The sequence below is a fragment of the Passer montanus genome, unplaced genomic scaffold, assembly GCF_014805655.1.
Source record: "Passer montanus isolate IOZ18808 unplaced genomic scaffold, ASM1480565v1 scaffold57, whole genome shotgun sequence".
NCBI classification, from domain to species: Eukaryota; Metazoa; Chordata; class Aves; order Passeriformes; family Passeridae; genus Passer; species Passer montanus.
The window spans coordinates 27,330-43,895 of record NW_024370705.1 but is presented as its reverse complement, the minus strand read 5'-3'; the positions used below and the strand labels follow the sequence as shown (position 1 = coordinate 43,895).

The window sequence follows — 16,566 nt, the reverse complement described above, 5'->3', positions numbered from 1 at the left end:
TGAGCTGAGACCAAAGAGTCACATTCCAGCCCAGCAGTTGACAGTGTTCAAAACCCCTCTTGGCAAAGGTTGAGATTTGAAATTACTGAACGCTTCTATTTCAGTTGTTTTCCTAGGAATGTACTACAGTCACCTGTTTTAAATGAAGTTGTGTCACAGGGTACCATTGCATCTTTGTGGGGGATGATGGCCTTAAACAAAAAATTAGTATGAATTTTATTTAATTTTGGGGTTTTTTTGAAAAGTTTCACTATTAAGACAGACTCAGATCTCATATCTGCAGGTGATCATTGTGTAGGTTCATGTGTGCATGGTTCAGGTCTTCCTAATATTTTATATTAGTAGACAGTCAACAGAACATTTTAAAGAATTCCACTATCTTCAGCTAACCATTTAAGCAGAAGTCAAATTCCTCATTAAGATAAGCTACATAACTGCAAAGGATTTGATGGGGGCAGGGGGAATATAAAGCAGGTCAAAATTGAGAGGGTTGGGCAGGACCATGGTATAGGCTCTGCCTTGCAGTAGTTTGGACCTCATATTTGAGGATACCTTCATCCTGAGGCTGAGAATCCTTACAAAAAATCCTTAGCACAGCTATCAGGGAAGCTGTGGAACCTCATTAATTTAGTATGTTGAAGGGCAGGACTTGTTTGTGAGACACAGGGAGTTTGATTTATGGTACAAAGAGATCAAAATCTCAAGGCTTTTGGCCTTAATGGAAATAGAATTCCTGGTAACCAAAGGTTCAGATTGAGAAATCTGTATGGTCTCACAAACATACTCGAGGCCAACTTTTGCTGGAGTCATCTGCTGCATAGATAAGGGAGAAATCATGCAAATTGATATCTTGACATTCCAGAAAAAAAGCTCTGCTTGGGCTGTATATTGTATCCTCCAGCTTTTGAACTTAAGGAGCAGCCTTGTGAAACTTGGAATTAGGAGAACTTTCTAGAATCATCATATCAAGACTGTACTTTTGTATTGAAGTCTGAATTTCCATGCTTTATCTAGAAAGGGATAGATAGCTGGAAAATACAAACCAACATAGCATGGGAAAGGACCAGTCTGGATTCAACAGTGCTCTCATAAAACTAATTCACTGAATAAAAACATCTGAAGTAAAAACCAGAATCTGTTCTGATGGAGAAAACATATTCAAATGAAAAAATATCTGTCCAGTCTAAATTAGTATTTGTATTGCAAAGTTTTTGTATTTTGTTCATACTCGGTTGTAATGCTCTTTCAGCAAATATTTTGTATTTTTCAGAAGTAGCAGTTTAATGCTCAAGGGTGCTGGATTTCCATGCCCTCTCTCTCTAAATCAGCAAATAGTATGCTTTATTTCCAGCATCCCTAGAGGCTCTGTTTTGTCCCCTACAGGGCACTGAAGGAGCCCAAGGAGCTGAATTTTATCTTTGGGGTGAACATTGAGCAGCGCGAGCTGGATGGCATGTTCATTTATAACTGCAGTCGGCTGATCAAGATGTATGAGAAGGTGGGCCCACAGCTGGAGGGTGGCATGTGAGTCCTGAAGATTTTTCTGCAATCTTTGCTTAAGCTTTACACATTTCTATATCTAACTTAGGCTGTGCAACAACTATGTTTTGCATTAATCATTCTTCATGAGCCTGAGGCCTGCTCATTTTGTCAGCCTTCAGTTTGCATTTTGACAAATAAGTTAAATTTAATACTGCCTCATATTTCCCTGGTTTCTTGATAGAGTGTTCTTTGCACAAATTTTAGTCATCCCTGCAGCAGTATGAAGTGCTTGGCATTTGGTGCTGATGAGTGCTAGTAGTACTAGTGCATCATTCTAGAGACTGGCAAAATAGGTCTTGACAGCAAGTACAAATATTTGAGCCCATCTTACATTTTGCATGACAGTTCAGGTTGCCAGCCTATCAGTTTAATCTGTGTTCCTCTGTGTCACTCTATGTTCCTCTTCCAGGGCATGTGGAGGAGTGGTAGGCGTGGTGGATGTGCCCTATTTGGTTCTGGAGCCAACCCATAATAAACAAGACTTTGCTGATGCCAAGGAGTATCGACACTTGCTGAAGGCCATGGGAGAGCATTTGGCTCAGTATTGGAAGGATGTTGCAATAGGTAATGAAGCTTCCCAATTAGCAGGGTCTGGAAGGAGAGATTTGGGTGGCTGGAGGTCAGCCAAAAGTGCAGATGGTGATTTTGTGATAATGGCTCCATATTGAGCAGGATGTGGTTTGTTTTCCAGCCCAGAGAGGTATCATCAAGTTCTGGGATGAATTTGGTTATTTATCAGCAAACTGGAACCAGCCTCCGTCTAGTGAACTGCGCTACAAGCGCAGGAGAGCCATGGAGATCCCCACCACAATTCAGTGCGGTGCGTCTGATCCAACTGCTTCTCTCTGGGGAATGGGAGGGACACTCCTGGCTGCAGATGGGGACAGTTAAGTGCATAGGAGATTTGGGATGGACTATCATTATCCCTTCCTAGGGCCTGTCTTCTCTGCAGTTTGCCTTTGTCTGCACTCAGTGGTATTCTGTGACATCCTGGCATAAGGCTCCTTTCCTTCACAGTTCACGAACTGATCTTCACAACTGATCTTCTGACAGAGCAGGGCAGGTACGGCCAGTAGCAGTGTTGAGAGCAGGCTTAGAAATGTCAAATGAACTGGAACTCATCTATTCTAGCACCAGAATAAGATCTGAAACATCCTCACAGGCAATGGGAAGTGGCCAAGTCATTTGTACCCTGATGCACTGGCCTGCACTGTGTCAGCACAGAGGGAACCTTTTACAGTTACCGTGGAATTCAATGCAAGTTCTCTTCTGTTCACATCTAAACAGCTCTGGCTAAGCCCTTGTTAGAGTAATGGGAAGCTCCACACCATCACTTTGTCACCTGGCAGAGGGTCACCAAACTTCCTTATTTTCTCCCCCGTACTTGAGGATGTGGTTATAGGAAGGAATGTGAGGCCATTCTTGTGGAATTATTTGTTAGGCTCTTCTGCCTTGATGGTTGTCTCAGTCTTTTCAAGGTTCTTCTGAAGGAGGAGGGGCTTTGCTCTCCTTCTTGTCTTCCCTTGTTGATATTCTTCCAGAGCCTGATTTAAGGACATTTGGATTTTCTTGGCAGAACTTGATTTTGTGAAGCTGTTGGTTTCCTGGTAGGCTAGCAATATGCTGGAAGACAAATCTGTGTTCCTGGTTCATCAGAAATTTAATAGAATTTTTTTTAAGTGGGTGTGTCTGTGATTTGTGTTACTTTGGTATAATTGAGAGACAGCCTGGCTGCTGGGCTGAGCTATGATGTCTGGACTGGCTGTTCAATTCATTTTTTATGTCATAGTTGCAGCAGGAGTGTGAGGTCCTCTGGTGTTGGTTGGTGCCAGGCTTCATTGCATTTGAGGGTTTGTCTTTGAGGGTTTCATTCAAGTGTTTTGTGAGCACAAAGAAATAATTGACTCAATATATTCTGTGACTGTCTCACTTTTTTTTGGCCACTAGTCTTACTGTTGTTTGTGTGGTCCTTGGGCATTAAACGGGCTATGGGGAAAAATGATGTGTCTCAGGCTGTGTATTTCTGACTTGCAAAGCGTCTGTCTAACAGATGTCTGTCTCAAGTGGCGGACTCTCCCGTTCCAGCTGAGCTCAGTGGAGAAGAACTACCCTGATAGCTGGGTGTGCTCCATGAACCCTGATCCTGAACAAGACAGGTAAGAATCAGTTAATATTAAGACTTTTCTGCAAGGTGCTTTATCTGCACATTTGGAGCTTTTTCCTGGTAGTCTGTTCTTTGAAAACAGTTGGAGGGATTCCGTACCTTTAAGTTGTACTCACAGTCTGTGAAAAAGCAGCAATGGCAATTGTATAGGGACCTGAATGCTGAGGGGGCGTTTGCAATGTACAAATTGCAGAGGACATCCTCAGCAAGTGACAGGTAACACCAAACTGGGAGGAGCAGCTGACAAACCAGGCAGTCACAGATCCATCCAGAGGGACCTGCAGGTTGCAGAAATGAGCCAGCGGAAACCTATCCTGACATTCAACTAGGAAAATGCAAAGTCCTGTCCTTAGAGAGGACAGCCCCAGCACTGGTGTGTGCTGTCCATCCCAGACTGATCAGGCTCAGGGCATTCTCATCAATGTATAGAAACATATAAAGGCAGGCTGCAAAGAGGACAGAGCCTGGCTCTTCCCAGTGGTGCCCAATGGCAGGACCAGACACCAGGAGCACAAACTGGAATGCTGGAGTGTCCCTCTGTATTGGAGTGTACCAGTATTACTGCCGGGATTGCCTTGGTCTGTCTGGCCTCGGCTGCTGACCAAACAGCGGCACCTGTGGTCCTTCCTCCCCAGAGACGCTGTTCAGTACCTGTGGTCACAGCTGGGCACGTGGGGACAAGTCCGGGCACGCCCCGAGCTCCAGAGCTTGTGGGCTGGAGCTTGCTGCTGAGGGGGTCACTCCTCAGGCCTTCCTGAGCTGGAGAAACCTTTGAGGCGAGGTGAAGAAAGGAGGGGGTCCTGATGGAGATTTTTAATCCAGAGTTTTTACTTTGGTGGCACAGCCTCTGAATCTTGCAACAACTCCAATGAACTCTCCAACCGATCTCTCCACCAGGACCCCGACCGTGTGGTCTGCTTGCCCTTTTACCTGGGGAGAGGGGACCCAGGGACCACCAACGAGGAACAGGGGGAGGGGGTCTCTGGTGAGAGGGACACCTGGGTGGGCCAATGGCCCCCCAGGGGGTGGAGAGCATTCTTTGAACCTGCCAATCCCTCGATGCTCCTCTTGGAATTTCTGGGTTGATAGACAGTGCCCAGAAGAGGTCAAGGGTGGGGGAAGGAAGGGTGATTGACACCCCACCTGGGAAAGGAAATTTCAGGGAGAAACCAAGGGAACTGAGGCAAGCCATGATATCACACCACAACACCTCTGCGTATCAGAAACACTTTTTTTCCTATGAGGGTGACCAAATCTTGGCCCAGATTTCTCAGGGAGGTTGTACAGTCTCCATCCTTGGAGATATTCCAGGATGTGGTCCTGGGCTCCTGGTGCTGGGTGGCCTTGCCTGAGCAGGGTGGAATGAGGTAGACCCCAGATAGCTGCCTCTAGCCTATCAACCAAGTGATACGGTGAAATTTGAATAATTGGTTGTTTTTCTGCACTGACACCAGAAATACTATTATAGGTTTAGATTATATTAATTTTGCCATGGGCAGGATAGATGGCAGTTGGAGAACTGTCATGATGCAGGCTGGGAGATAGGTGACTTCAGGGGGCTTTGCAGTTGTCTTTATTGTTCCTACTGCTCCCACCCATCAGACACCAAACTGCAGCAATTCCACTTGGTTGGGATGAGCCCAGGAGGGGCATTTTGCATGCTTGAAGAAACAACACAATGGTTCACTTTTCAGTGACGTGTGTTACAGTCACAAAATGTAGGTAGAATCTAGTCATTTACTTGAGTGAGGAAAATGATTGCTCTAGGCTGCTTCTCTGTGGAAAGCAGCACTGCTGGAAGCCAGTTCTTGGCTGTATTGTGTAAGGAAGGAAAGCTGCTCCTCTGTAACTCAGGTCCCTTGGCTCAGGGCTTAAAGACAAAGGGGATGAATCCAGACAGTAACTTTTGATTGGAATAAAAAATTTAACATCTATGGCTGAAAATTTTGCTGAATATTGATGCCATTTCGAAGTATTGACTTTCTGGCTTCTTCCTTTTAGTACCTCTTAGTGGAAGAATACCTGTTTGCTCCATGTGTATGTAGAGCTCCTGCTGTAGAGCTCTGAGCAATGGCAGTGCTGAGGATGTTCCTGGACAAAATGCTGGGGCAGGGCTGAGCCTGCAACCTAAGGGGCTGGCACATCACCAGCCCTTCAGGTGGAAGGAGTAGCGAGGTTTGAAAGATGTTGCTTGTAGACACACACAAACACAGACAGCCCCACAGATAGCACAAGTGGGCACGTGCAATGCTCCCGCAGACCATACCAGCAGCTTCATCCTTTTCCCTCTTGACTCATCAGGATGAAGGACCACTAGTGGAAATACTCATGTCCATATCTGGCCTTCAGATCCCATGCCTCTGGTTACTTCCACTGGGATAGCTGGGCCTTGAGGCGTACAGTTCTGGGGGGAGGTGTACAGACCTTCTGTGGTTACACATAGCACACACATAACTCCAGACCTCCCAGTGTCTCACACTGGGGGATCTCTCTGTCTTGATTGGGTTGGGATCTTTGCACTTCCCCACATCCCTTCTGCCTAGAGACACCCACAGTTCCACCTACACCCTTATACCCATCTCCATCAGCCGGGAGACTCACCCATGTCTCCAGTGATCAGCTCCTGCGGGCCACCCTTAGATATCCCCTCCCCTGCTCCCAGGTAGCCTTCTGGTTAGCTCCTCTGGCCTGACATTCCTGTGGCTCATGTTCATTCACTTACCCGTAGTCACAGCAGCTGGTGGCACTCAGGCACATGAGTCACTGGGACCGATGGTCCCGCTCCAGCTGCTGGCACGGACCCCAGTACACAGGTGCGCATGCGGAACAGAGGCCCTCGTCTAGGACAGGGGGAGACATGGAGGTTAATACACAGAGGTGTACTGACCAGCCAAAGGTTTATGTACAACTGCCCCTTTTTATAGTGTATTTTTCCCATATTTGTTCTTCCCAAATAATCTCAGTCCTTTCCTTGCTTTTGGTTCCTTGTGTTGGTCCAAAAGATGTTTCAGAGAGTTGCCCACATTGACCAGACACCGGGGCTGAAGCAGCCGTAGGACAGTCTTGGCAGGACCCCAAAAGGGGTTTCTGTTCCTCTGAACAGATTTGCATTCCACCATTCTCAAAAAGCCCAGTTCACATCCCCTGAGCTGCCTTTGGGCCTCTGGGCTTGTGGAAATGGACCCTAGATGGGCTGATAGCTTCTGGGATGGCAATTCCTGTGATGGCCTGAGTGTAGCCATGGAAGGGTGTCATTCAGGTCTCCTCACTTGCCATTATATTTGTGCACTTTTCTCTGCAAATGGGGTCTTTATTGTATCTCCTACCAGGAACTTGATTTACTGATGAAAGAATTTAGATTTTTAATTTGCAATACCTTGAAAATTGGGGGTGGGTGGCTGCTTTTCATGTGAGAACTTGTTGAGGTGTTGTCTGGAGTGGGTCCGAGTACCTCCGCAGTGCATGCTGTACCATCCTACATCCCCCATGCAGGAAGCTGAGAAAGGGCAGGTGGGGCACTTGGCATTGGTGAGCCAAACTTCTGGTCATTTTAGCTTTGAAAGGGATCTCAGGAGTCTTACTCTGGGAGAATAAATAACTCCAGGACATTTTTTGATTAAGTAGGCTTACGTGTGCTTTCCAGCAGTGAGTGCAGTTGTGTCCTTTACATGGAGCAGAAGTTTCTCCAGCACTCCTCTGACTTTTGGCTGGGGCAAATTCCAAGTGCTGCACTGTTGGATCCTTGTGCAGATTTTGGACGCCTTCATATCTGTGTCCTGACCATTACAGGTATTTGTAGTGTCTGAAGGATGACAGGATTTGAGAAGCACATGGGTGGCATCCTCAAGCTTGTGTACTGTGAGGCTCTCTGCAGGGAAGCAGTTACTCCCTCCAATGCCACTGTCTGTGTTGATGTCAGCACCAGGTGCCACCATCGCTCACTTTGTTACAGAGAAGGCAGTGTCCCTGTTTCACATTGTGAAATAATGTCAGGCTTGCTTGCCTCTATTCTCCTATCTGATATCCAGTTGGATCCCAAATGTCATTTGAATGGGTGGCTGAAGCACCAGCTGAAGATGATTGTGTGTCTCAGAGCTCCTTGAGCACTATCAGAGTCTTGGTTTTAGTCCATTCGACTACCAAGATAATACATTTGTTCAGATTTGCTCCGTCAAGTGATGCAGTCTCTGGGTTTGGATGCCATGAGTAGTCTGAATTTTTCTTTACACAGAACTCAAAGTGCTTTTGTTCTTTACTGTGCTGTAAGACACAGCTTGGCAATGCTTCCAGCCTTGCCATGAGCTGGAAGATGCATTTCTGTGCTGAGAAATTTGTTTAAGGTGCCACTTGTTCAACTTTATCTTTGGGAACTGCATGTTTCATGTCAGGCAGTCATTTTGCAGTGATGACACACACTTCCTTAGTCAAGGAAGTAACCATGGAAAGTGCATCAGCAGGGAAGAGGCTGATGGAGGAACTGCTGCTTGTGCTCCTTCTCACTCACAAAGCTGATCAGAGTGTATCTGGTAGATAGAGATCTTGATAGAATCAGCTCTCCCCAGCTTGTTGGAGCTTTGAGTGTTCTACAGTGAGAACAGGGTTCTCCCTTTACTAGTAAGACTCACATCTGCAGGTTACCAGCTTGGTTCCAGTGCAGAGTGAGATCTGCTCGATCTCTTGTGTTGTAAAAGGGCTGTCTGCTGCTTTTCTGGCTCAAATCATTCTTCCATGACTTTACCCCAGCAGCGCTGATCCTTGTCTGTCTTTCCATGACTCTGTTTGGTGACAGGAGATGAGCCTGGGCTCAGTCCTCTCTTCTTCCTCTGGCAGTGCTCCTGAGGTCCAGCTACTCATCCAGCACTTCAAAGGTGATGCCAGTCCATTTGAGAGAGTACTTCCTACCTCTATTTTCATTCAAGGACTCTTCCAGGATTCTGCACCTGAGAGGACCTGGAAGAGTAGGATACTCACCACTGTTGTAGGCCATGGGCTGAACAGCCACAGGAAAGCAAAGGACAAAGAAAATAGCTACAGAATATTGTAAAGGACGCTGCCTGGCCTTGAGTGGCAAGGCCGAAGGCATCTGAGACTGGAAGGCTTGTGGTAACATCTTAGCCACGAGTTTCTGGTACTGTGCTTTCCTTTATGAAGGGAGAGAGGTCTGTAGAAAGAAGAACTGATATGAACAAATAAGCTGATAGGAAGGAAAATTGCTGAAAAAGTCTGGAGTACAGATGCAGTACACAAGCTGTCACAACTGTCACAGTTCCTGGGCTCTGAATTGGTGATTTCCAGCATAAATGCCTTTTTATTAGCAACTATGCTTTTGATCCTTAATTCATATCTCTTTTCCAAGATGAAAACCACTGCTTTTGAGATTGTGAGTACTGCAGAAAGGCAAGTGGCTCTCCTGCTGCATTTGGAATGGGATGTTGGGATAATCCTGTGTGAGATTATACAGGTTCTGCTGTCCTTGCTGAGGTTGTCTTGCATTCCCTCCATGCTAGATGTGAGGCTGCAGAGCAGAAGCAGAAGGTACCACTGGGAACTCTAAAAAAAGACTTGAAATCAAATGAGGAAAAGCAGAAACAACTGACAGAGAAAATCCGCCAGCAGCAGAAAAAGCTGGAAGCTCTGCAGGTGAGTCTGGAGGTCTCCAGCTAAGCAGAGTAGGTGTGATGGACTTCTATGTGCAAAGGGCTGCTGCTGAGTCTGAAACCATCTATGCTCCTTTATGGGGCTGGGGCTGTTGTAATAACAGAAATTTACCATCTCAGCTGGCATTTAATTTTCTGTTGGGAAAATGGAAATGACAGCTGAAGGGATGTCTTTTGAAGGACACAAAACACACCATATAATTGTTGGGTTTAGCCTGGAAAACTGCTGGGATGGGTTCAGGCAGCCCCTGGCAGCTTGTAAACATGAACTTTCTGATTTGTTTTTTTTTTTTTCTTGTTGTTGTTTTGTTTGGGGGGGTTTTTTGTTTGTTTGGTTGGTTTTTTGCTTTTGTTTTTTGTAGAAAACCACTCCAATTCTATCTCAAGCTGACTTAACGAGACTGCCTCTGGAAGTGACTACACGGCCTTCAAGGGAGGTAAATGGGATCCTGCTGTATGCTTTTTACTCTTTTGTGCTTCCTTAGCACACTGTTCACTGAACAGCAGTTCCCCACTCTTGTACACTTCCTCTCTCTCTACCCTCCTTTGTTTCAGCACACCCGAACTCAGCGCCCACGATCTCCTCCTTTGCCTGATGTAATCAAGAATGCTCCCAGCAGGCCACCAGGATCTTCACCTCCTCACAAGTCTTGCACTCACCTGAAAAAGAGCTCTTTAAATCGTCCAAATACCAGCTCCCCAAAGCTAGCCAGCATGCTCTTCAAGGAGGAGGCCAGCACTTCCAGGACACACCATCACACTGTGAAAACTGGGAAGTCCAACAGCACTTTAAAAACTCTTGCCAAACCAAGTACAAGCATGAAGTCGCTCTCTGGCCAACAGAGCCCCAAAAGCTCACGTGAGACACCCAATCCAAAAGCAGCCAAGGTGCCAGCAGTAAGGAAATCTGCCTCTGGCAGATGTTTACAGGTAAGAATCAATGGGATGAAACCCCTCAGCTCTTCACCCACTGTCCTGTAAGCCTGTCTGTTCTGTATTGTGATATGTGCACTGTGGGCACTGAACAGGACAAAAGAGCTTCTACTTTACTCTTGGGTTAGGGTGCCATTTACACCCCTTGAGAAGACTGGTCTCATCTCTTTCCTCTTAGACCAGATTGTTTCTTCAGGGAAAAAAAAGTCCGTGGAGTGGTGGCATGAGTGAGTGTTTGCATGATGATGTAGCACCTCTAAAACCTTCAAGAAAAGCTCACTAACTACCACTGGATGTTGTTTTTTTTTGAGGGGGGGGGGTATTTTTTTTTAATTTGGCTGCAAGAAGGTTTTGGTTGGAAGCAGGCTGGAATTAATACCTAGAGCTTGTTTGCTTCCTTCAGGCCTCCAGCACTCGAAAGAGGGCCTTGAACATCCCAGAGGATGGCTCTGAGGAGGAGGGTGAGCCCAAAAAGGAGAGGACAAAACGAGGAAAATTTTTGGCAGTGAAAGAAGAGAAGGATTCCAATGAGGTGGTGGTAGAGGTAAGAGTGTGCTCGTTTCCCCAGCAAAAGGTATTTGTCAGGTGTTTATAATCTTGATGGGAGGTGACTAATGTGAGCTCTCTCTGCTCCCAGCTCACAGACAGTGCTGGAGAGGAAGAGTTGTTGGAACTGAAGAAAGCACAGAAAGGTAAGAAATGAGCCCTTGGGCTGCCGCCAGTATCTGATGTAGAAAAGAACTGTAGTACCAGTTAAGCGTGTGATTTCATTAATGAGATTTTAAATTAAAAAATAGTGTAGATTTGAATTCCAAACCCCAAGATTACTCTGACTTGCATGAAAAATTTTGGCTGAGAACCCTTTGGTTAGACCAGTGGCAATTGTGACGTGGAAAGGTCTGTGATTGATGGTTGTGTCATGTTGTCAGGGGTGAGGCTGGGCTGCAGAGTGTACCTGTTGGCATGTTCACCCATCCTGAATGGATCATGCAGCCATGTCAGCTGGAAAATGCTCAGGACTGTATCCAGATCTGCTGCACTGCTGTGAGAGAAGAGTGACTGGGAGACCCCAGGAAAGGTGATAGCTGGGGTGGTACTGCACCATCTGCCAGAGCAGGGCATCTTTTCAGCATGCTTCCAGGGAGCTGTCTGGAAAGTGGCCCACTAGGGATATGTGGCAAATTTTCCTAGAGCCCATCATGAGACTGTAAAGCCAATGTCAAACTGCTTGGAGTACAGGAGAAATCTCCCATCTGAAATTGCCAGCTCATTTCCATGCATCTTCATGTTTCTCAGCAGGAGCTGACTTGTGTGCCCATTGTGTTTTGATGGTGTGCGTACTGTTTGAGGGCATTGTCACAGGTGTGCTCTGTGCTGAGGTGCCTGAATCTCTAGAGTTCTGTGGAATGTGCTTTTCAGCCGCTGAATGTTTACAAACACCTTTGCTTCCCTCTCACAGATAAGGGGCTGCACGTGGAAGTGCGTGTGAACAAGGAATGGTTCACAGGCCGTGTCACAGCTGTGGAAAGGGTCAGGCATGCAATCCGGTGGAAGGTGAAGTTTGATTATGTCCCTACAGACACCACACCAAGGGATCGCTGGTAACTATCTTGAGCTACTGAATTTTGGAGGCTTGGGTTTTTTTTGGGAGGAAGGTTTTATTGCCATAAATACTGAAGACAAATATGCTGCTGTCATGTCAGGAAACATGTGAGGTCAGGAGTGTCCAGGGCTTCATAAGGAATGGGCATGACAGACTCCATCAGTCTGTCACTCTGATGCCAGCCCTGGAGGCAGCTGTTGTGTGTCTAGAGGTCTGTGTGACACTTGGGTACAGGTTCTGATGAAACTGTTAACCGTGTTTCAGGTATGTCCAATGTAAAAAAAAGATCCCTGACATTCCCTTAATACTTTTTCTCAGGGTAGAGAAGGGCAGTGAGGATGTAAGGCTTATGAAGCCTCCCTCTCCTGACTACCAGGCTCCAGACACACAGCAGGAAGAGGAGGTGGTCATGGCTGAACCTTCTACCTCAGATTGCGTCAGAATCGAGCCTGACACCACTGGTCCCAGCAGCAGCCAAGAAACAGTTGACTTACTGGTCCAGATCCTTCGGTGGGTTCACTGCAAATCTTATGAGTTCTGCAGTCTGATTACTTCAGTCTGTTAAACTCTCAGCTCTGGCTTTGCTTTTTGTTTTCCTGCATAGGAATTGTTTGCGATACTTCTTGCCTCCAAGTTTTCCAATCTCCAAGAATGAGCTGAGTTCCATGAGCTCAGAAGGGTTGTTGGCATTTCCCTTGGTGAGTTCAGTACTTCTAGAAAAGTAAGTTTATGTGTTTTCCCCACACATATTCCATTCTTGTGGCAAATGTGCGTCTTGATAATGCAGGAGCGCACTCTTGGAAAAATAATTTGGACCCTTGGCAGACTAACATAGCTGAGGAAAAGAATGAGAGCTCTGAGAGATGCCTTGAGTCTTGTAAGAGTTGTCTGAGGATTTTTCTAATTACCATGCATGTGTGTGGGAATGCTGTTGTCTGCTACTATCTTAAATTCTTAACCATTGTTGTTAAACTTCTAAAAAATAGAGACCAGGTTACAGGACTGTAGAAGCAGGAGGTAGACATATCTGCTTGTTTTGCTTTCAGCCTTATAACTTATCTGGAGACAATCTTATAAATAATAACAAATAATTATCCCCAAATTCACAGAATATTCTGAGTTGTAAGGAAGCCACAAGGATCACTGAGTCCAACTCCTAGGTAAATGGCCCATACAGGGTTTGAAGCCACAACGTTAGTGTGGATTCAATCCCTTTATAGGCCATTTACTTCAGTGTGAGAGAACATGGAAGTAAACCCCTTCCCACTTCCCCTGGAGAGCAGGTTGACTGCCAGCAAGTCAGCTGCACACATTAAGACTTTTGACCTCTGTTTATCTGAACACAGGACAGGTGGGACTGAGCTTCCACCAGCAGCCGGGTACTAGGAAGAATGTTACCTGGTACTAGTGCTGGCTGGAATGCAGGGCAAGAGAACTGGCCTCTCTTACTTTTTCCTTCTCCAACATACCACCAAGAGAGACCTTTCCAAGGAGGCACATGTAAAAAGCCACCTGCAGATGAGCACATGACCAAAGATAGTTCTGTTTTGCATTCCCAGACTTGCAGTGTGTGTATTGACAGTCTCTCTCTTGTCTCCTCCCCTGCTGTTAACTCTGGTATCTGCTGGCATTTGCTGGAGTTACTGTTCCTGCTTCTTCCATGGGACACATTGGTTGTGGCTGGGGCTTTTGGTTACTGTAGCTGTCCCTACCTTGCAGTGAGAAGGTGTGATGTCTGGGTGATCTGTACCAAGGATACTCACAGTTTACAGGGTGAAACAGGCCTGCAGCATACCTGTGGGTTCATGCTTTTTAAAGTACCCATTGCACCCTTAATCTAAATTCAAGCAGCTTTGGGGGCAGTTCTGGTATTGGAAGAAATTGAAAACTGTGTGAATTCTGTGCTGGCTGGTGTAGGCAAATCAGATGTAAATATAAGTGTGAGCAGAGTGTGCAGGGGCACACTGCAGGGTGGATTTGATCATGGGGGCCAGGAGTTTGGATCTTCTACAGCGTGAGTGCTCATGTTTTTGTGATGCTTGGTGCTTTCTCTTAACATGACATCTGTTGTGTTTTGTCTGCTACAGAAGGAATATTTTAAGCAGTATGAGGTGGGTCTGCAGAACCTGTGCAATTCATATCAGACACGTGCCGATGCCCGGGCCAAAGCCTGTGAGGAAAACCTCCAGAACTTAGAAAGGAAGCTGAGGGAAACAGAGGAGAAACTGCAGAAGTTGAGGACCAATATCATGGCCCTTCTACAGAAAGTGCAGGAGGTGGGTGAGGAATAGTAGCAAATCCTGAGCTGTCTCAGAATAGCCAACTGGCTCATCCCCTTCTGGCATTACAAGTGTTTCACTCCAGTGTCTCACTGGGCTCCAACTTCCTCAGTTGGGAACAGCTTGGGCTGTCACTGCCCACACTTGGGATCCAGGCCGTGGGAGTCTGATGTGTGTTATTTCTCAGAACGATTTCTCATGGTGTATTTCTCATGTAATGCACAGGTTCTGTTCTCTGCCGTGAGGCTGCTTGAGAATTTCCCCAAGCACAGGCATAGACAGTGCTCATCAGGGAATTTTTGCCACAATCTTGGGCAGATCCTGAACTCCACATACAGAAATGCAAACCTTTAAACAAACAATATAGAAAAAGTATTGTGGAAAAATTGATACATTAGTTATACATTATATATTAAAATAGAAAATATATAATTAAAACATTTAAATAAATAAACTAACTTTAAACTAAAAAACTACTTCAATAAAATCAGGATCAACCTGGAAAGGCTACTGAAAGCATCTGGAAGCATTTTCTCCCTGTAAGGAAAACGTGTTAAATCTAAAAGAGCCCCAACCAAACCTGCCTCAACGAAAATCAGTACAGTAGTCCATCACTTGAGTGTGTTGTTTGAGCATCAGGTGTTGATGCGTTTCCTGTCTTTTGGATGCTGACAGGGAAAGCTAGGGATGCTGTCATGGCAAGCTGTCAGCAGCTGGAGGGTGCTGGAGGTTGAGGCAGAGAGGTTGAGCAGGCCAGATGTAACAGAGGGTGCTAAGCTGCTCTGACTCTTCTTTTCTTGTGCTGTTCCTCAGTATTCACTTCTCACTGGTATTCCTTGTTGCTTTGGTTTCAGGACATTGATATTAATACAGATGATGAACTGGATGCATATATTGAGGACTTGATCATGAAAGGAGATTGAGCAGCTGCAGTACAAGTCCTGGAGAAGTGCAGAAGAGCTGGCTGCTGCAAAGGGAGATGTGGATCTCTGTGCGGGTGGACTGAGGCAGCTGATGAGGAGAGAGTTTTTTAGACAGTGCTCGTGTTGGTGTACAACTTGGTCCTGTGACTGTACAACATTTGTACTGTTGGCAGGAAAATTTTTAACTTTGTAGCTATCTGAATCTCTTCCTTTTGTTTATAAATATTTATTTTTAAAAGAAATGGGAACTGTGCCTGATACAATAGGTGTTTTTAGTGATGTAGAAGTGTGAGTACCCATTTTGCAATTCAAGTATATTCATATGCTAAACCTGGGAGCTTGGAGCACCCTGCTTAGCTTACTGGTTCTCCAGCAAAAACCTAGCAGCAATTAAAAAATAAGCCTTGAGTTGTGGTAGAGGGTGTCAGGCTTTTTTTGTGGAAGATACTGAACTTGAGGCAGAGAAAGCAAAGCCATGAATTGGAGCTATAGAAAGGAGATGTCCTTGTATGAGTGTGAGTAGAGGGGATGGAACCTTGGTGGAACTCGGAAATTTGGCACTGGCACCTGTAATGAGCTTCCTGAACAGGAGGTTGCTGCAAGTGGGTGAAACTGCCACCATGGTACTAGCTAAGAGGCTCAGGGTCCTTCTAGAAGAGGATCACCTCCTGGACTGCTCACAGTGGGCTGTGAGCATTAGAGGAAGAATGCTGGCGTTCAGAATCTCTGCTTGCAGTCACTTTATCACTCACTTCTGCTGCTGTTTCTTTGAGACATAATTACAGCATCAGAGGAACTCCTCGTCCACCTGACAATAAAGTGACCTGTGTTCTATTTTCACCCCTTCAGGTTTGTGTTGCTTTGATCAGTTTGCTCTACCAGGTAATTTTATTATTAGAGATTTCTAATTATTAGAGAGAGGCTATTTGGGGCCTTTGGAGCCCTACACTGCTGATTGGCATCTGGCACTGTGCCCACAGCAAGGAAAACACCTGTCCCTTATCCTTCAGCAGCCAACTCCTGGTAGGCAACTTGTGGCAAGGGAACTCGGTCAGAGTTTGTCAGCTGGCCAGCAGCTTCTCAGGCCTGCTAGGACAAAGCGTCTGTGGACTCTTGTTTGGAAACTGGAGTCCCCTGTAAGCTAGATGGTTGTAAACAAGCAAGAGGTACCCACTAACAGAAAGTCAGGTGGAATGGACCCTGGGGGTTGACACCTGGATGTGTAATAGATATTTTGCAGCAAACCCTTCCAAATTAAATATCTGTTGCACCAAAAATTTTGGCACTAATTGTTTATACTCCTGAAGAACTCCCAAGTTTCTACACACCACAGAAGAGGGGAAAGGCTTTTGCTTATTGCTTGAATTCCAGGTGCTTGTCACAGCACATGGTGAGACTGACCAGAATCTGGGCCAGATACCCCACAATAAATAAAGTTGAGGAGTATTCCCCTATCCTCATAAAC

General features: G+C 45.9%; 1 protein-coding gene across 8 annotated transcripts in view; it reads left to right on the top strand.

The window, feature by feature from the left end:
- Positions 1-15,941, top strand: part of MORC2 (MORC family CW-type zinc finger 2) — a 48,536-nt gene extending 32,595 nt beyond the window's left edge. For 3 of the 8 annotated variants that reach the window (XM_039725809.1, XM_039725813.1, XM_039725812.1), the window contains 14 exons: positions 1,384-1,524; positions 1,952-2,106; positions 2,234-2,362; positions 3,593-3,698; positions 9,214-9,346; positions 9,726-9,800; positions 9,919-10,293; positions 10,700-10,840; positions 10,934-10,988; positions 11,756-11,897; positions 12,218-12,409; positions 12,504-12,597; positions 13,987-14,175; positions 15,033-15,941. In XM_039725809.1, the coding sequence (XP_039581743.1) occupies positions 1,384-1,524; positions 1,952-2,106; positions 2,234-2,362; positions 3,593-3,698; positions 9,214-9,346; positions 9,726-9,800; positions 9,919-10,293; positions 10,700-10,840; positions 10,934-10,988; positions 11,756-11,897; positions 12,218-12,409; positions 12,504-12,597; positions 13,987-14,175; positions 15,033-15,101 (1,996 nt within the window). In that variant the 3' untranslated portion in view covers positions 15,102-15,941. The other 5 variants (XR_005629438.1, XM_039725811.1, XM_039725814.1 and 2 more) reach the window with 5 other exon arrangements.
- The last annotated feature ends 625 nt before the right edge of the window (positions 15,942-16,566 follow it).